Genomic DNA, 19,144 nt, shown 5'->3' with positions numbered 1-19,144 from the left:
TGAAGCTTCCAGTCTGTTATTCAAACTCAATCAGCATGACAGAGTGATCTCCAGCCTTGTCATCGTCAACATTCACACCTGTGTTAATGAGAGAATCACTGACATGATGGTCCTTTTGATCCTTTTGTGGCAGGGCTGAAATGCAGTGGAAATGTTTTTTGGGGGATTCAGTTCATTTGCATGGCAAAGAGGAACTTTGCAATAATTGCAATTCATCTGATCACTCTTCATAACATTCTGGAGTATTTGCAAATTGCCATCATACAAACTGAGGCAGCAGACTTTGTGAAAATTAATATTTGTGGCATTCTCAAAACTTTTGGCCACGACTGTATATCCACAGTAAAATGAGTCCTATATCAACATAACCTGAAATGTCGCTCAGCAAGGAAAAAGCCACTGCTCCAAAACTGCCCTAAAAAAGCCAGACTACGGTTTGCAATTGCACATGAAACAAAGATCATACTTTTTGGAGAAATGTCCTCTGGTCTGATGAAACAAAAATAGAACTGTTTGGCCATGATGACTATCGTTATGTTTGGAGGAAAAAGGGGGGGGCTTGCAAGCCGAAGAACACCATCCCAACCGTGAAGCATGGGGGTGGCAGCATCATGTTGTGGGGGTGCTTTGCTGCAGGAGGGACTGGTGCACCTCACAAAATACATGGCATCATGTGGAAGGGAAATAATGTGGATATATTGAAGCAACATCTCAAGACAACAGTCAGGAAGTTAATGCTTGGTCGCAAATGGGTTTTCCAAATGGACAATGACCCCAAGCATACTTCCAAAGTTGTGGCAAAATGGCAACAAAGACAAGGTTTTGGAGTGGCCATCACAAAGCCCTGACCTCAATCCTATAGAAAATTTGTGGGCAGAACTGAAAAAGCGTGTGCGAGCAAGGAGGCCTACAAAACGGACTCAGTTACAGCAGCTCTATCAGGAGGAATGGGCCAAAATTCACATATCTTATTGTGGGAAGCTTGTGGAAGGCTACCCAAAACGTTTGACCCAAGTTAAACAATTTTAAAGGCAATGCTACCAAATACTAATTGAGTGTATGTGAACTTCTGACCCACTGGGAATGTGATTAAATAAATAAAAGCTTAAATAAATCACTCTATTCTGACATTTCACAATCTTCAAATAAAGTGGTGATCCTAGCTGACCTAAGACAGGGAATTTTTAGTAGGATTAAATGTCAGGAATTGTGAAAAACCGAGTTTAAATGTATTTGGCTAAGGTGTATGTAAACTTCCGACTTCAACTGTATGTAGTAGTAGGGGCCACTGAACTGAAGCATTTCCCGAAAATTCTTGCCTTACGTCAACTTAGTTACCATTGGTGCTTCATTTTCTTTGTGATATTTTCCCGTTTGAGTCACCACCCTGTAAATCTTGATAAGCTACTTAGCTTTAGTTTCTCATCTAGCTCCTGTGTGTATGTTTGTGTTTTATTAGGCCAAGGCAGAGGGGGATGACGAGAGCATGTCCATTGATGAGACTTTCTGCACGGCACTAGAGTATGGCCTGCCACCAACTGCTGGCTGGGGCATGGGCCTTGACCGCCTTACCATGTTCCTCACAGACTCCAACAACATTAAGGTACAGTCAAAGTACATACAGGCAGAGGCCAATATAGATCCTTTGCAATCTCTAAAGCCTTGTTCACACTGTAGGCCTTAATGCTCAAATTAATATAGTTTTTAAGCTCGTTTTGAAATACTGACTGTCCAAACAGGAATTTACAAGTGACCAAATCGGATTTGTGTGTGTTCAGACGGCAGTCATTTGCAGACATGGCTATGCTAGTTGTCATAGTAACGACTGGTGTGTGCGCAGTGGTTTAGGCTGATTGGTGGTGCTCCTGCTTCCTATCACTCAAGTTATGTAGCAAGCTAAGGCGAGAACAATGTCTGCGATGGATGTTTCCCTGTTCCTTTAAATGTTAAAAGTCATAGTGTAAGAACACTTATAAAGCCTCAAACGATAAGCTGATCCACCTTTCAAAAGGAGTCCTTTTTGGCTAGCCACAACAGTCCGCTAGCTAGGTAGCTGTTTAGCTTTTTAGCACATTCACTAATTTGTTTGTAAACCATTAACAAGCTAGTTAGCTACCACATGTTCTTCTCAAACTGTCAAACTGTCAACAGAGCAGCTAGCAAACAAGATATGCCGAATAAGTCAAAAACAGTTGCGGGCAAATAAATCACATTTGACAGTTCAGACACAAGTTGCATGGCCAGGAATCAGATTCACCTACGAAGGTGGTTTGAAATATCTGATTCCATGTGCTTTTTGGCTGTTCAGACTGCAGGAAAAATAATAGATTTGAATTGTATATGCAAAAAAAATTTGCTTTTTAGTCACTTCAAACTGCCAATGTGTACAAGGCTTTAGGCATGTATGTTTATTATTATGCTGTAGAGGACATTGTGTTGATGCTTGTTTACACACACACACGCACTACAAACTTCAATGCGCTTCAGCAGGACTCTATGTCTGTGTGAAACCACCTGATGTTAATTCTGTTTCACAGGAGGTGCTGTTCTTCCCTGCCATGAAGCCTGATGACAACAAGACAGCCCCTCTCCCAGAGGGCACCTCTGTGTAGTATTGTGACCTCGCCTGCTGGCAAATCTCTGCAGGGGTTGGCATGGTGATGACGCCTGGGTAAATAATCTGATTGGTCTGTTGGTCTCACTGTGTGTTCCGGTGGCATTGAATGTTATCCATTTTATCATATGGTTTGAATCTTGCAATCTGCATTATTAAGGGAAATAAGTATCTTTTAAAATTATTTTTCCACCTTTACATAGTTGAAACATTCAATTGTGTGCTGTTTTGCCTTGTATTATCTTGCGGTTTTGTCTCTTTTCTGTCTTCCCTCATTAGAGTGTTGGACATCCAAGCCCAATGTAATGTCAGTGAATGAGGGTTTCTGGGCATGTTTGTGTATGCCATACAGTCCAACTACTTTAAAAAAAAATCTATGTTCATCCACACAACTGCCATTGTCACAAAAATAAAATGACAAAGGTGATTCTGTATTCCTATGATTGAGTTACATGTGAAAGTATGTGTCTGCAGCTGATATACTGTTGTATTAGGCTTAAGTTACTGGTCTGTGTTCTTTAGCCATGGTCTTCATTATGTACCTTTTCATAAGCTTTTGGATGAACCAGGGGTGTAGTCATTCAGCCAAATCATTTCTTACAACGGAAGCGAACGAAGTTGGTAGGGACGTACCGAAATTTGTCCAATTGAAACAGTTTGGCAGAATAACCACCTATTCTGTTACAAAACGTTTTGTCTGTCTTTTCTTTTTTCCAAACGGGAAACATTTAGCAACAAACTAAAGTTTCTATTGGACAAATTCAGGTAGGGCAATCCATTTCGTTCTGCATCTGTGTTTCTTAAACGGTAAACTGTTTCTGTTGCAAGACATAATGAATACACCCCTGGTGACTGAACTCTTGACAACCAATGTGCACCCCACCTATATGGATCCCCTAAGAAAGGATTGTGGGATGACCTGTGTACAACACCGTTGGGTCGATGAGGAAGAGCACAAGGTGAGTTCATTTCCAGTGAATGAAGTCCAGTCACTTTCTAGTCATGCTGCAGAGCACTGTAGGACCCTAGTGTTAAGTCTAGCAAGAGAACCATCATTTGTTTAATGAAAGCAACACTAGGTTCTAGGAACTGTTGCCCAATCTCAGAAGTTGTGTCGGACACAATAGAAACATTGAGTTAGGGCTGTAATATTCATGAAGGAAAAACGAGTTAGTCATAACCCAGTTTCTACAACCTATCAAGCATAATGAGAATGGTCCCGTTCACCTGTTCAGACGTTGATGAATCAACCAATGGTTGTGTGCCACGTCATCGACTATCAGATTATTCTAACATATGTGGTGCGCTGATAGTTAATACATATCCTGGCGGTGTAAAACATGGCATGCTTCAGCAACGCCTGTGCAGAGGAACGCGCCCAAAACCGTATGGTTAGTTCCACAATGCCATAAAGATGCAGAGTAGACTGAAGATCTAACACTACCAACTATGCGAAAAAGCCATTAGTATCCTAAATATTCTGTTGTGCATCTGTTACGCCTTGAGAGTATCCATATAAGGAAAAACCTTATTGGCAAATACGGTCCAACTTCCACAAAGTCCTGCTGAAAAGCCGCTTCGATTTCATGTCGAGAGCGCGCAAAGGGTGATGGTGCGCGTTCCACTCAGTCAATTGCATGTGTAATCATTTCGGCCGACACTGAAGATGGCGATGAGAGTAGCGTTCCGGTGCCTAACTGCAAACTTTTCCCCAGTACTGATTCAGCGTTCTCGACCTGTACAGATATCCGCAAGTCGGCTCTTATGGAAGGCCAACACCACACAGACACTGAGCACGGCTTCACTACTGTCCACAGGTAGCAATTTGTTACAATGTTGCCAAAATTGGCGCAGTCGGTGTTGCATGCTAGATTTATTAACATCACAATTGATGTACGGGTCTGTGGCTACACATTCCAGTCACAGAGGGGGGAATAATCGCACACTGTTTTTGTCACTTCCCCACGGTACATTTTACACGTCAGTGAGAGAGCGTGAACTGCGATTTTAATATTATTTTGTGGTTAGCATGTCCAGGTTTATAAACAGTTTAGGACGCATGCCCTGCTACGATAAAGTTTGGTCGATGGGTCAAATAAAAAGTAGCCAAATGTTGGCCGTTACGTGGTCTAAAAGTAAACTATTCTCTCGTTATTCCCAGACAGAAATCAAGGGATTTTGTTTTTATGGAATTGTGTGATTCCCTGACCAGCCTGTCGAACAACGGTCCCCGCGTTAGGTTGGTTTAACCGTAACATGTTTTATTATATGGTCGCTTTCCATAAATGCAATCTGGAATGTCCCCAAAATAATCCAGGTTGATTAAAGTTTTCATTTTCTTAGACTACACTGTAAAACATTGTTTATCAGAGGTTTAACTTAAACTTGCAATTATTTGCTGGGTCTGCTTTCCGCGGTCTTAAAAACATTTTATTTTTGTTAGGCACTCAAGACACCCACTGTCTCGTGCCCCAATGTAATGGATAATTACATAGAGCAAATCACGAACGAGTTTGGACGTAGGCAAGTCAAATGATGGTCAGGAGTAACACATTTGAGCATACATCCTATATTTAGCATATTTACTAAATGTGTAGTCTGCAGATACATGCATGGTGTAATTTGTGGGTGGTGGTTTAGTCTAGAAATGATATTGAAGATCTCCATTAAGGTAAGGCATCTTGCACAGTTCACAATCTGGTTCAAACCTGTATTTTTCTGCATGGTCTGGTGCTAGCATTGGAAACTGTTGAGGCATTTAATTCCTCCCCAGCGTATCTGGAAAAATTGACAGCGTTTGACATAAACCATGTTTTAATGTTATTTGCTTTAACTGCGGATTACATATTTGTACAAAAATATATAAAATATTACTATTTAATAGAATGAACAGCCCACATAGCAGATTAGAGGAATGATGTTTAAATGTGTTTGTGCTCCTTCCCACCACTCATACGGTGTACAACCATACTACAATGTACAGTAATAGCTAGAGAATGCTAGTACATTGTATGAGCAATTGACATCACAATGGTGAGAGTAATACAATTCACATCTTGTTTGACATTACAGGACTGAATGTGGGGCAGTACATTAATGGTATCTTTTGCCACCTTCCAGTATTTTAAATGAGGTTTGCTGTTTTGCACAGTACTTTTTGGCTCTGGTCCATAGTACATTAGTGTCCTTTGGACAGTTAATAACAAGGGAAATGTTTGGGATGGGTACTTAGTTAGGTTGTCCCCCACACACTAGAGTTTGGAAACCCTAAATTAATGGTGGTGTACTCATAGAACACAGAAACTAAAATGTCAAGTTTTTGAGATTATGGCCATGTCAACTAGTCAGTGTAGTGTACTAAAACATTATTAGTTTGAACATTAGTCTGTGCTGTTTTTCTATGCACATGCATCCCATTATCTGATGTGAATGTCTATTTTTACAGCCCTCAAATTCTCAGACAAGCATGAGTGGGTACGAGTAGAGGGAGGAGTTGGCACAGTTGGCATTAGCAAATTTGCTCAGGTAGGCAGTTTGGTTGATATTTTTATGAATGATTTAGTGTGCTGCTGTTTCTAAATTACTTATCTGACATTTATTGGTCTACATAATGCCTGTATTGTCTTGAGAGATTTATTTTGGAACTTTGTACTTTGTCCTGCAATACAAAGACATATACCAGAATGACAATTTTACATATGTATGACTATTGTTTAGGGTAATTGATTACTTCTATTATGCCTGGCTTAAAATGTGAGGGCCAATCTGATATTTGTGCAAGAACTTGAAGTTTACCACAATGTACATTGGCCTTATTTTATGCTTTCCCAGAATTTCCTCAATGTGTACTTCAAATATGAATATTTTGTGTTGCAAATTCTGTGTAGCTGCTAAAATGATAGAATTTGTGTCCCTCCATTGTAGGAAGCATTAGGTGATGTGGTATATTGTGGACTCCCTGAGGTGGGGCAAAAACTTGAACAAATGGGTGAGATTTTTTTCAGGTTTAAGTTTCTTCCCACAAGTAAATGACTCTTGTGACCATGAGCTTTGTTGCCAATAAGGAGGGTCATGCATGTCCTTTGCTTGTGTTTCAGAGGAGTTTGGTGCTTTGGAAAGTGTGAAGGCTGCTAGTGAGCTGTACTCTCCTCTGACAGGAGAGGTAACTGAAATCAACACAGAGCTGGCAGACAACCCTGGACTAGTGAATAAATCCTGCTACGAAGGGGGTGAGTATCTTAGGCAAGACAAAGTGACATGACAAATCAGTTGAGACGCTTGTTTGACATTTTAGTAATTTAGCAGACGCTCTTATCCAGAGCGACTTACAAATTAGGGTTGTTTTGCTCAAGGGCACATCGGCAGATTTTCACCTATTCAGCTTTGGGTTTCGAACCAGCGTCCATTTGATTACTGGGCCAATGCTTTTAACCGCTATGGTACTTGCCACCTTATGTGAATTATTATATATATATTTTTGGGGTGAATACTCATTCAACACACTTATTAACCCCCATCCTGACAATTTTACTGATTGTTGTTCTCCTTTGACTTCCAGGCTGGCTAATTAAGATGACTATTGACAACCCTGCAGAACTTGATGGCCTCATGGACGATGGCTCCTACGAGAAATTTATCAAATCACTTGATGAGTAGACTGCTCGGCTCTCCATGTTCTTTTAAAAAAAATGTTCTTTTTAATGATGATTACAGGATTAGTGTGAAAGACCTATCTGGACTGGCTGTAAAATCTCAGCTAAAATGAGATTATATAAAGTAGCCATATTTATTTTCACTGTAATTGTTTAATCACCAAGATAACCAAAATGTTAATTTACAATACTCACTTAGGTGCTTTTGCTGAACAAACCACAAGACAACCTGAAGGGTTTGTTCCCATGTCCTGTTGGCACAACGATAAATCCTGTTGGCACGTCAATAAGAGTTGATTACCTCAGGTGCTTAGTTTGAACTGAAAAAATGCAGAGAAGTGGCAACAGGTTGGAAAGTGATTGGAAATGGGAAGATGCAATAAATACAACCTACAATCCATTTTTTTCATTATGGCTTTTCTATTCCATCTGGTGGGAAGGGTGGAATACAGTACTATTAACTTCCTTTACATAAACCACCTTAAGTCATTATCTAATAGTCAAAACTTAATTTGATGTCTGGTAATGCAAGACTAGTCAAAACCAAACCTTGGCTGGCAGCCTGGCCCTTCCAAAGACTCCCACACTTGTAGATTCACATTTTTCAGCAATATAACCTTCTTTAGAACAAAATACTAAAGCACAAATTAAGCAAGAATCAATTCTATTTGTGTATTTTCCTATTTTGAGGTAACATCTGACATCAGGACTATGTGGAATATATTGCATTTTTGTTGTGCTGTTTGTACACACTGCCTGTGATTGTAGACATAGTTCACTAATATCTACTGCTATACATATCATTCTTAGTATATATTTTTGGTGTAGGCCTATATATGCGTAGATTGCATTTGGATTACTCAGTGTTATTTGGGTTACCTGGATTTGTTCTGACATTCATGTCTTGTTTTTGACTATTCGTGTACATTGTTAGGAGCTAGGAACCCAAGCATTTTGCTGCACCTGCTATAACCTCTGCTAAACTGTGTATGTGACCAATAAAATATGATATGCTGCTGCTGTATTTTCCAACCCAAGTGATTCAAGCTAATGGTAACTGAAAGTTACACAAGTGATATTAACACATTTAATATATCTGCACAGTATCATCATTGATTTATTAACACATAATCAGCCCAGTCAGTTAATGGAACAGTAGTTTAGATTGTAAAGGGCAAGTTTCACATACTGTGAAGGGTGTGTGTGAACCTATTCCTAGAAATTACCCTGCTTTAAACTAGACCTTTTTGTTCTGATGCCTAACTGGTGAAAACCCAGAGATATAGAGAAGCACTTCTCATTGAAGCTTGGCACACCTTGACCTTTGCCCTTAGATTGAGATGAGGTGCAAGGGGGGGATTGATCAATGATTAATGGCAAAAGTGGGCACAGGATCAGTGCAGCAGAGAAACTGAGCATATCTTTGACTTTGTTTTATTTTTATTTACCCTTTAACTATGAATGGGGCATGGGGCTTTACTACTCTTACAGGAGAATACAATTTGCCTGTCATACAGAAAATATCCTTTCGGAATGGTCCTCTCTTGACACAATGAGCAAAGTGATGGTGTTGCTGTTTGTGTGCACTTTTAAAAGATTGTGCCGCATATGATTTCAAGAACGTATTAGGGTTAAATATTTTGATGCACAGCACTCCTATAATGAAAACATGTAATTCATAAGGATCATTACAACAATGAGAATGGAAAATTGGGCGATACTCAGAGAAATTGGCTGTCTGAAACAGGTCCGTAAGTGAAATGTGTGTAACTTTCTTGTGCGACTGCAGTGACCCCTTGTGGTGTACCTACATATACATCTTGATTTGGGTGGACGACCATTAGTTAAAGAACAAATAATCTGTCATGCATGCATACTGGTTGTTTCAATGTGTTGTATTGGGACTTGAATAGGGTATACAAAGCACGTTATTACGTAGCATTATGCCAAAACCAAGAAGATTTGGTTTACTAACAAAAAAACGTACAAAAAGCTAATTCTGAACAAGATATATTTTTTAAATCAAACTCTTCACACGTGAATTTTAGTACATCCGGTTGAAACGCCATTGCGTCTACCATTGGCTGCCATCTATATATACCACAATGCACAATTTTTGGACTTCCTTTTTCTTTTCGGCCATTTTCCGCCTCAGACGGTATGTTCAAATAAGCTCACTATTTTTCAAACGAAATCGCCCTTCATCCTCAAATATATCGAAGTTGATGTTACTTTTATGTATTTATTGCGAAAGTTTATGATGTTGTCGTTCAGAATATATGACTATTGACGAGTTTGTTGAGCAAAAGGCTAAGATAAAGGCGACCCAGATAGGTTTAGTAGTCAACCTATCGGTTGTAGACGCATGTATGTCTGTGTTGTCAGTGACTTTACAAGTGTTTCATTGTCACCAACCTGTCGATAATGGTCTAGATTATCGCCAATGAACTCCAATGATTACGGAGTCATTATCACAATAAAATATACGTCTGTTTGTGTTGGCATTCATTGTTGCACCCCAGCTAGCCTTGACGTGATGGCTATCTGGCTAACATTTGGCCTATTAAGCACTTCGTCAGCCATTTTTTTCCTCTGCTGGATGGGCTTATCGTATTGCTAAATGTGATTATCTTCTATGCCTACATGTGTTAATGTCAACTTCTGTTTCAGGGAATTAGGCAACCATGGCACCCAGCCGGAATGGCATGCTTTTGAACCCACATTTCCACAAAGATTGGCAGACGAGGGTGCGCACCTGGTTCAACCAGCCCGCAAGGAAGACTCGCAGGTAGGCCTTGATTAGTTACTTTGGTTAAGTAAAGTATAATGGTTGGATAAATGATAACTTTCGGTTGAACTGTCTTACGTTCGAACGTCTACGGTATGCAAACCTACCAGCTATTAACTAGCATGGATATGTGACATACCTAGTTGGTTTGATAGCAGTATGGATTGAATGATGCTATTGTGTAATTTTGTTGTGTAGCTGTGCATGACATGCCTGCGGCTGTATGTAGGTGATGAAGGTCATTCAAATAACTTGCTATATAAACTCTGCACACAAAAAAAAGGAATGTCCCCTTTTCAGGACCCTGTCTTTCAAAGATAATTTGTAAAAATCCTAATTACACAGATCTTCATTGTAAGGGTTTAAACACTATTTCCCATGCTTGTTCAATGAACCATAATTAATGAACATGCACCTGTTGAACGGTCTAAGAAATTAACAGCTTACAGATGGTAGGCAATTGAGGTCACAGTTATGAAAACTTAAGACACTAAAGAAGCTTTTCTACTGACTCTGAAAACACCAAAAGAATGATGCTCAGGGTCCCTGCTCATCTGCGTAAACGTGCCTTAGGCATTCTGCAAGGAGGCAAGAGGACTGCAGATGTGGCCAGGGCAATAAATTGCAATGTCCGTACTGTGAGACAGCGCTACAGGAAGACAGCGCTACAGGACGGACAGCTGATCGTCCTCGCAGTGGCAGACCACGTGTAACAACACCTGCACAGGATCAGTGCATCCGGACATTACACCTGCGGGACAGGTGCAGGATGACAACAACTGCCCGAGTTACACCAGGAACGCACAATCCCTACATCAGTGCTCAGACTGTCATCAATAGGCTGAGAGGCTGGACTGAGGGCTTGTAGGCCTGTTGTAAGGCAGGTCCTCACCAGAAATCACCGGCAACATCGCCTATAGGCACAAACCCACCGTCGCTGGACCAGACAGGACTGGCAAAAAGTGCTCTTCACTGACGAGTCGCGGTTTCGTCTCACCAGAGGTGATGGTCTGATTCGGATTTATCGTCGAATTAATGAGCATTACACCAAGGCCTGTACTCTGGAGTGGGATCGAGGTGGAGGGTCCGTCATGGTCTGGGGCGGTGTCACAGCAGCATAGACCTGAGCTTGTCATTGCAGGCAAAATCAACGCTGTGCGTTACAGGGAATAGATCCTCCCTCATGTGGTACCCTTCCTGCGGGCTCACCCTGACATGACCCTCCAGCATGACAATATCACCAGCCATACTGCTCATTCTGTGCGTGATTTCCTGTAAGAGAGGAATGTTAGTGTTCTGCCATGGCCAGTGACGAGCCTGGATCTCAATCCCGTTGAGCACAGCCTGTTCCCCCCCCCCAGAACTTGCAGGTGGAAGACTGAGGTAGCCTCTCACGGCGAGAACTGGCAAATCCATGAGGAGGAGATGCACTGCAGGACTTAGTCAATGCAGCTGGTGGCCACATCAGATACTGTTTTGTTTTTGACCCCCCCCCCCCCTTTGTTCAGGGACACATTATTCAATTTCACATGTCTGTGGAACTTCAGTTTTGTCTCGGTTGTTGAATCTTATGTTCATACAAATATTTACACATTTGAACTTTGCTGAAAATACACACACTTGACAGTGAGGATGTTTTCTTTTTTTGCTGAGTTTATTAACCTACTCCTCATTTTTCAGGCGAAAGGCCCGTCAAATCAAGGCTCGCCGTATTGCTCCACGTCCTGTGGCTGGTCCCCTCAGGCCTCAAGTCAGGTGTCCCACCATCAGGTATCACACCAAGGTGCGTGCCGGACGTGGCTTCACCCTGGAGGAGCTCAAGGTAAGAGGAAAATTAACAGTACATTTAACTTTTGAATAATAACCTCCGGGTTTAGGCAGTGTTAGTACGTTGTAAGACGGAACAGCCTGAAAGACGGGTGTGTGTTTATTGAATATATTTTAGCTTGCAGACTACTAGAACCTTTTACAGCAGTCAAGTGATGACAAATCTCCGGAATCTCTGTACCTCCTTGATGATTCAATATGAACCTATTTGCTGATGTCTGCTTGTTTTTAATGTGTCAATAGGCTGTGAAAGGCTGGACTGAGGGCTTGTAGGCCTGTTGTAAGGCAGGTCCTCACCAGAAATCACAGGAAACATTGCCTATAGGCATATTAAAAAACTAACGCAAAGCTAGTCAATTGAGTAATAACTTTGGACTCAAGACAGTTATTAACTCATTTGATTGACAGGCTTTTTTTGTCTGAATATAGCAATCTACTTGTATTGAATTATGTGCACGCCTTCACACTCCTAGAAGTCCAGGCATGGCTAGCAACTAAATGCCCAACAGTTCTTAAATATTTGGTTCTTGCGTTTGTTTTGTACTCTAGGCCGCCGGTATCCACAAGAAGACAGCCCGCACCATTGGCATCTCGGTTGACTCCCGCCGTCGCAACAGATCATCGGAGTCCCTGCAGGCCAATGTACAGCGCCTGAAAGAGTACCGCTCCAAGCTCATCCTCTTCCCCAGGAAGGCCTCCGCACCCAAGAAGGGAGACAGCACTGTAAGTGTCAGTCATAGACCATTGGGTTGAGTGTTTATAAACATGGGCACGCATAACCATATTGTCAAAGTGATTGTTTAATTTGAAGGTCAGATGATAAATATTTGCAGTGTGGCAATGATTGCAATTGTGATGAAACCTGGATCGTGAGCAGCACTGGGCCAGCAGTCAAGTGATGACAAATTCTCCGGAATCTCTGTACTACCTTGATGATTACATTTGAACCTATTATCTGATGACTGCCGGGTTCGTGTGTCCAGTACCCATTCTGTAGTTTCTGAAGCCACCTGTTAGCAAAGAAGTTTTGGAGTTACGGTGTGGAAATTGGGCTTCAAACAGGTCTGAAGGTTTTGCAATGTTTTTACTGCTTTTTGTGCAGAGTAACATTGATCTGCAGAGGCAGGATATTAACCAGACGTTTGCGCTATAGATATTACTGTCTTAGACATATTCGTGGACAGTGTTGGAATGTAATTTAAAATATTGTTTACACAACAGATCTGCATGGTTATCTGGACTACAACTTATGTGACTACTTTGTTTATGTGCTCCGATTTAGATTCAGTTGGTGTGCAATTAAATGTTTGAAATCTCTTCTCTTCACCCCAGTAGCATTGTCGGTTTGACAGTACCGTCTTGCATGTGCACATGGTAGATGTTACTTCTCCTGAATGTATTAAAACCTTTCCCTTAATGTATTAAAACCTTTCCCTTTCTCCAGGAGGAGGAAATCAAGATGGCCACGCAGCTCTCTGGTGCTGTCATGCCCATCAAGAATGTACGTATCACACATTCATATCACTTATCATTTATCCCCAAAAATTAAGTTCATGTTCTTTATAATGCACTGAACACTGATTAGGGTTATTGTCTGTAAATGGGAAGACCAGGTCATAGTTGAAATATTAGGATGTTTCTAGAATACATGTATTGGACACATATGTTAGAGCTCTTTCAGCAGTCAAGTGATGACAAATTCTCCGGAATCTCTGTATTTCCTTGATGATTTTCTTTGAACCTATTAGCTGATGACTGCCAGATTGTGCTGGGCCGTAAGTTACAGAAGTGGACACAAATAATTAAGGCATTGAGTAATGACATGGGACTCTGCTAATCCGTTCATTGTATTTGACTTTCTCTTTTGACTGAAATGCCCTTCTACTCTTGATGAGTATATCTTTACATCAACATCGTTGTAATTGGGCTCTTCTCCCTCTGCTGCAGGTGCACAAGAAGGAGAAGGCCAGGGTGATTTCTGAGGATGAGAAGAACTTCAAGGCTTTCGCCAGCCTGCGTATGGCCCGTGCCAATGCTCGTCTCTTTGGCATCCGTGCCAAGAGGGCAAAGGAGGCGGAAGCGGAGAGTATTGACAAGAAGAAATAAACCGTTAGTTTCTATGGAACTTTCCAAAATAAAAAAAATGTGTACAATTTCACTGGTCATTTTTCAATATGAAGGGTCATGTTTGTTACCATCTTTTACTCTTAATTTTTTATTGCCGTTGTGGAGACATTTCTGAACAATGATAAACACTCAACTTTGGTACATTAGAAAAATTGATTTTCATGCTTTAGTATTAAAATTATCACATTTGATGGATTATAGAAATACAGCCATCAATGCGAACATTAAATTGAGTGTTGACTGTTGCCCAAGAGAACAATGGATGGAATTGATCTTTCCCAGTCACTACCAGCAGGTGGTGGTTGTGCTACATTGTAAATCCCTCACCCTGGAATTTTCAAATTTTATGTGGAAACCAGTCTCCTGAATATGGGCTATACACTATGGAAGTGGCCTTTTTAAATAGTCTCCAACGAGTCAAATGAAGAACAATAGTCCTTAAGCCCAAAAATTCATAAGGCGTCTGGCAGGAGTACAGTCATCCACAAACTATAATTTATCTTAAATGAATGCGTTATTCATGAATTTATTATGAACCCATTCAAAAGGTTAGGGAATGTAAAGCCAAAGTGGTGGGTGCTTTCAAAGGATTTGTTTCCCGTACTTTGAATTCCTGATTATGAAATAGCTTTTTTCACAATGCAGTCGATCTACAAAATCTCAATAGAATGTGCCATCCTTGGCACCTCTACCAGCTTCGAATAGTTTACTGCTCACATTAGTTCCCCTGCTAGCTCAACCAGAACCTTGTGTGATTGACTTACGAGCAATGCTCCAGCCTTCTAGAAGTTAATGAAAATGTGGTTTTGAGGGGTTTTGTTGTGGTTAATAGTGGAATTCCTCGATTCTCAACCTAGCCCTGAAGTGCAGGGGCATGGATCAGAAAACCAGTCAGATCTGGTGTGATCACCTTTTGCCTCATGCAGCACAACACATTTCCTTTGCATGGTGCTGATTGTGGTATGTTTTACCACTCTTCAATGGCTCTGCGAAGTTGCTGAATATTGGCGGGAAAGAGAACACGCTGTCATGTCAATCTAGGGCATCCCAAACATGCTCAATGGGTGACATCTGGTGTGTATGCAGGCCATGGAAGAACTGGGACATTTTCAGTTTCCAGGAATTGTGTACAGATCCTTGCACATTGGGGCCGTGCATTATGCTGGAAAGTGGTTGATGGCAGGGGCTCAATTGCTCAACAATGGGCCTCGGGATCTCTGCATTGAAATTGCCATTGATAAAATGTAATTATGTTGTTTATAGCTTATGCTTGCCCATACCCCACCACCATTATGGGACACTGTTCATAACGTTGACATCAGCAAACCGCTCCCCCCACATGACACCATACATTGTCTGCCATTGCCCAGTACAGTTTAAACCGGGATTCATCCATGAAGAGCACACTACTCCAGCATGCCAGTGGCCATTGAAGTGGCTACGACGCTGAACTGCAGTCAGGTCAAGACCCTGGTGAGGACAAAGAGCATGCAGATGAACTTCCCTGAGACGGGTTCTGACAAGTTGTGCAGAAATTCTTCGGTTGTACAAACCCAAAGTTTCATCAGCTGTCCGGGTGGCTGGTCTCAGACGATCCTGCAGGTGAATAAGCCGGATGTGGAGTTCCTGGGCTGGCGTGGTTACAAGTGGTCTGCGGTTGTGAGGCCAGTTAGACGTACTGCCAAATTCTCTAAAATGATGGAGGTGGCAAATGGCAGAGAAAATAACATTCTACTCTCTGGCAACAGCTCTGGTGGACATTCCTGCAGTAAGCATGCCAATTGCATCTGTGACATTGTGTTGTGTAACAAACTGCACATTTTAGAGTGGCATTTTATTGTCCCCAGCACAAGGTGCACCTGTGTAATGATGCTGTTTAATCAGCTTGTTGGTATGCCACACCTGTCAGGTTTATCTTGGAAAATGAGAAATGCTCACTAAGGGATGTAAATAAATTTGTGCACAAAATTTGAGAGAAATAAACTTTTTGTGCGTATGGAACATTTCTGGAATCTTATATTTCAGCTCATGAAACATGGTACCAACACTTTAAAGGGGAAAGTGGGAAACCTAGTCAGTTGTACAACTGAGTGAATTCAACTGAAATGTGTCTTCCGCATTTAACCCAAACCCTCTGAATCAGAGGTGCGGGGGGCTGCTTTAATTGACAACCACATGTTTTTTTTGTTTTTTTGTTCAGTATACAAGTGCCTTCGGAATGTATTCAGACCCATTGACTTTTTCCATTTCTTTTTTACATTGCAGCATTATTCTAAAATGGATTAAATAAAAATAATTAATCAGCAATATACACACAACACCCCATAATGTCAACGTGAAAACTTTAAAAAAAAAAAACAGAAAAAAACTATTTACATAAGTATTCAGACCCTTTGCTATGAGACTCAAAATTGAGCTCAGGTGCATCCTGTTTCCATTGATCATCCTTGAGCTGTTTCTACAACTTGGTTGGAGTCCACCTGTTGTAAATTCTATTGATTAGACATGATTTGGTAAGACACACACCTGTCTATATAAGGTCCCACAGTTGACATTGCATGTCAGAGCAAAAACCAAGCCACGAGGTTGAAGGAATTGTCCGCGACACAGATCTGGTGAAGGCTACCAAAAAATGTCTGCAGCATTGAAGCTCCCTAAGAGCACAGTGGCCTCTATCATTCTTAAATGGAAGAAGTTTGGAACCACCAAGACTCTTCCTAGAGCTGGCTGCCTGGCCAAGCTGAGCAATAGGGGGATAAGGGCCTTGGTCAGGTGAGGTGACCAAGAACCTGATGGTCACTCTGACAGAGCTCTAGAGTTCCTCTGTGGAGATGGGAGAACCTTCCAGAAAGACAACCATCTCTGCAGCACTCCACCAATTAGGCCTTTATGGTAGAATAGCCAGACGGAAGACACTCCTCAGTAAAAGGCACATGACAGCCCCCTTGGAGTTTGCCAAAAGGCACCTAAAGACTCTCAGACCATGAGAAACAATATTCTTTGGTCTGATGAAACCAAGATTGAACTCTTTGGTCTGAATGCCAAGCGTCACGTCTGGAGGAAACCTGGCACCATCCCTACGGTGAAGCATGGTGGTGGCAGCATCATGCTTTTCAGCAGTAGGAACTGGGAGACTAGTCAGGAATGAGGGAAAGATCAACGGAGATCAAGTACCTGCTCCAGAGCACTCATGGCCTCAGACTGGGCCGAAGGTTCACCTTTCCTAAGCACACAGTCAAGACAATGCAGGTGTGGCTTCGGGACAAGTCTCTGAATGTCCTTGAGTGGCCCAGCCAGAGCCTGGACTTGAACCCCATCAAACATCTCTGGAGAGACCTTAAAATTGCTGTGCAGCAACACTCACCATCCAACCTGACAGAGCTTGAGAGGATCTGTAGAGAATGGGAGAAACTCCCCAAATACAGGTGTGCCAAGCTTGTAGCGTCATACCCAAGAAGACTCGATGCTGTAATCACTGCCAAGGTGCTTCAACAAAGTACTGAGTAAAGGGTCTGAATACTTATGTAAATGTGATTTTTAATTTTAATAAATTGGCAGAAATGTCTAAACCTGTTTTTGCTTTGTCATTATGGGGTACTGTGTGTAGATTGAGGGGAACAAACAATTGAATCAATTTTAGAATTAGGCTGTAACCTAACAAAATGTGGAAAAAGTCAAGTGGTCTGAATACTTTCCGAAGGCACTGTACATTAACATTCTATCACCACTATGGTATTCTCACCCACCTAATACCTGCACTGTGAGTAATATCCTGGGGATGAGATTATCACCATAGAAAAGGCAGAATCTGTGGTAAAATAAGGACAGTGCAGGTCATACTACTTCAAGGTAAAAATCATTCGGGTGATGAAGTCTGGCAGCATTGTTCCTATGCCCCTCTGCTAGATTTACTGCCACAGCATGATGTCTTTAGGTTACTTGAATGTCAACTGTAGCAATGTATGCTATAATAGCAATTATACAACCAATACACTGTAGCTCTGACTATGTAAAGGAAGGCAGCCTTGAGGTGTGTGGGCTATCCATTAAAAATGAAAGAATGCAGTATCGTGCTTCTACACCTGCATTGCTTGCTGTTTGGGGTTTTAGGCTGGGTTTCTGTACAGCACTTTGTGACATCAGCTGATGTAAGACAGGCTTTATAAATGTGATTTAAATATCAAATTGAGTGTATTCGGGCTTTGTATGATGTCATGTCTCTTGATTTGCTCAGCAGTGTTCATGGGCGGAGGCGGGGATGGCAGTGGGAGTATTACACAACGTCACATTTCGTCTGCTCCTGCACACTCTGTTAGCCATGACAACCTCTGACCTGAGCAGAATAAAAGATCAGGTGAGAACCGCACAAGATGCTGTCTCTACCAGGTGTGCTTTAATGTATCTGTTCTGATTATTTACTTCAGATTGTGCTGCTGGTTGTTTATTCATGTTCTGACTGACTTTTGAGTGTTTAAACTGTAAGATGATACAATCTGTTCAATGTAGCTTTGACTTAGTCTTTCCCAAAACATAATTTACTAGTGTTTATTTCTTGAATGTTCTCCCCTAGGCCTGTATCGTGGCCTTAGGATCCAACAGGAATTGATTGAAAGGTTTATGACTGACAGCTTTCATATTAGGTCACTCAATGAATAGTGTTGAGGTAAGAGGATAGGCTTCATTTCCAATTCACTGAGCCATATTTAGATCAACTAGATCATGTTAAAACAAAAGCACACCAAATAGATTGTTAAGTGGAAATTAGAGCAACCATAGCCAGTATGGGAGCCTCTAGAATCAATGAAGTATTGGGAGTTTGCCCAAAAACCTACATGTAAGTCAATGTGTCTAAGAATATCTTAACACAGGGGAACTGCTGGGTGGAGGATTACATATGAAGTTACATAAACTCCTCACCAGCGCCTGCACAAATTCCATTTTCATGTTTTCCATTATTTTTGTTACCTGAATGGCAGGAATAATTAAAGTTGGTTGGTATGTAGCTCTCATTATCAAAATTATTTTCTGTTATGTTGAAAACAAGCAATCAATTTTTACTGGAAAACATTTGAACTACATAACAGCATAATGTCTGCCTGGTAGCTGGAGTGGTATAAACAGCTAGATAGCGAGAGG

At 41.4% G+C, this 19,144-nt stretch overlaps 3 protein-coding genes and 3 non-coding genes across 11 annotated transcripts in view; all 6 read left to right on the top strand.

The window, feature by feature from the left end:
- LOC129854277 (lysine--tRNA ligase-like) overlaps nucleotides 1-3,041 on the top strand; it is a 28,133-nt gene extending 25,092 nt beyond the window's left edge. For all 5 annotated transcript variants that reach the window (XM_055921146.1, XM_055921144.1, XM_055921143.1 and 2 more), the window contains 2 exons: nucleotides 1,460-1,603; nucleotides 2,538-3,041. In XM_055921146.1, coding sequence (XP_055777121.1) covers nucleotides 1,460-1,603; nucleotides 2,538-2,612 — 219 coding nt within the window. In that variant the 3' untranslated portion in view covers nucleotides 2,613-3,041. The remainder of the gene's footprint in view (nucleotides 1-1,459; nucleotides 1,604-2,537) is intronic.
- Nucleotides 3,042-4,212: 1,171 nt separating this feature from the next.
- On the top strand, nucleotides 4,213-8,290 carry LOC129854279 (glycine cleavage system H protein, mitochondrial-like). Of its 2 annotated transcripts, none has more exons than XM_055921149.1 (5): nucleotides 4,213-4,431; nucleotides 6,060-6,139; nucleotides 6,539-6,602; nucleotides 6,772-6,843; nucleotides 7,173-8,290. In XM_055921149.1, exons 1-5 carry the CDS (start codon nucleotides 4,281-4,283, stop codon nucleotides 7,268-7,270), a joined length of 465 nt encoding a protein of 154 aa, XP_055777124.1. In that variant the 5' UTR covers nucleotides 4,213-4,280; the 3' UTR covers nucleotides 7,271-8,290. The 2 variants fall into 2 exon arrangements, with proteins under 2 accessions (XP_055777124.1, XP_055777123.1); XM_055921148.1 differs by having other exon boundaries at nucleotides 4,215-4,431; nucleotides 6,712-6,843.
- A 1,035-nt stretch (nucleotides 8,291-9,325) lies between these two features.
- On the top strand, nucleotides 9,326-14,039 carry LOC129854278 (60S ribosomal protein L13-like). Its single transcript, XM_055921147.1, has 6 exons — nucleotides 9,326-9,424; nucleotides 9,937-10,054; nucleotides 11,735-11,876; nucleotides 12,431-12,604; nucleotides 13,326-13,382; nucleotides 13,829-14,039. The coding sequence occupies exons 2-6, from the start codon at nucleotides 9,951-9,953 to the stop codon at nucleotides 13,985-13,987; spliced, it is 636 nt and encodes a 211-aa protein (XP_055777122.1). The 5' UTR covers nucleotides 9,326-9,424; nucleotides 9,937-9,950; the 3' UTR covers nucleotides 13,988-14,039.
- LOC129854650 (small nucleolar RNA MBII-202) lies at nucleotides 12,035-12,114 on the top strand. Its single transcript, XR_008759357.1, has one exon. It is a non-coding gene; the product is annotated as a small nucleolar RNA MBII-202 (small nucleolar RNA).
- LOC129854649 (small nucleolar RNA MBII-202) lies at nucleotides 12,778-12,861 on the top strand. Its single transcript, XR_008759356.1, has one exon. It is a non-coding gene; the product is annotated as a small nucleolar RNA MBII-202 (small nucleolar RNA).
- Nucleotides 13,571-13,655, top strand: LOC129854651 (small nucleolar RNA MBII-202). Its single transcript, XR_008759358.1, has one exon. It is a non-coding gene; the product is annotated as a small nucleolar RNA MBII-202 (small nucleolar RNA).
- Nucleotides 14,040-19,144: the final 5,105 nt, after the last annotated feature.

This window comes from Salvelinus fontinalis, chromosome 4 (assembly GCF_029448725.1).
Source record: "Salvelinus fontinalis isolate EN_2023a chromosome 4, ASM2944872v1, whole genome shotgun sequence".
Classification (NCBI taxonomy): domain Eukaryota; kingdom Metazoa; phylum Chordata; class Actinopteri; order Salmoniformes; family Salmonidae; genus Salvelinus; species Salvelinus fontinalis.
The sequence above is the reverse complement of the archived record's forward strand: the minus strand, read 5'-3'. Positions and strand labels throughout refer to the sequence as shown.

Coding starts and splice junctions, on each gene's coding strand:
- LOC129854278 (XM_055921147.1), top strand. CDS start 9,951: ATGGCACCCAGCCGGAATGGCATGCTTTTGAACCCACATTTCCACAAA. Junction 11,877..12,430: donor TCACCCTGGAGGAGCTCAAG/GTAAGAGGAAAA, acceptor TTTGTACTCTAG/GCCGCCGGTATCCACAAGAA. Junction 13,383..13,828: donor CTGTCATGCCCATCAAGAAT/GTACGTATCACA, acceptor CCTCTGCTGCAG/GTGCACAAGAAGGAGAAGGC.
- LOC129854279 (XM_055921148.1), top strand. CDS start 4,281: ATGGCGATGAGAGTAGCGTTCCGGTGCCTAACTGCAAACTTTTCCCCA. Junction 6,140..6,538: donor GCATTAGCAAATTTGCTCAG/GTAGGCAGTTTG, acceptor CCTCCATTGTAG/GAAGCATTAGGTGATGTGGT. Junction 6,844..7,172: donor TAAATCCTGCTACGAAGGGG/GTGAGTATCTTA, acceptor TTTGACTTCCAG/GCTGGCTAATTAAGATGACT.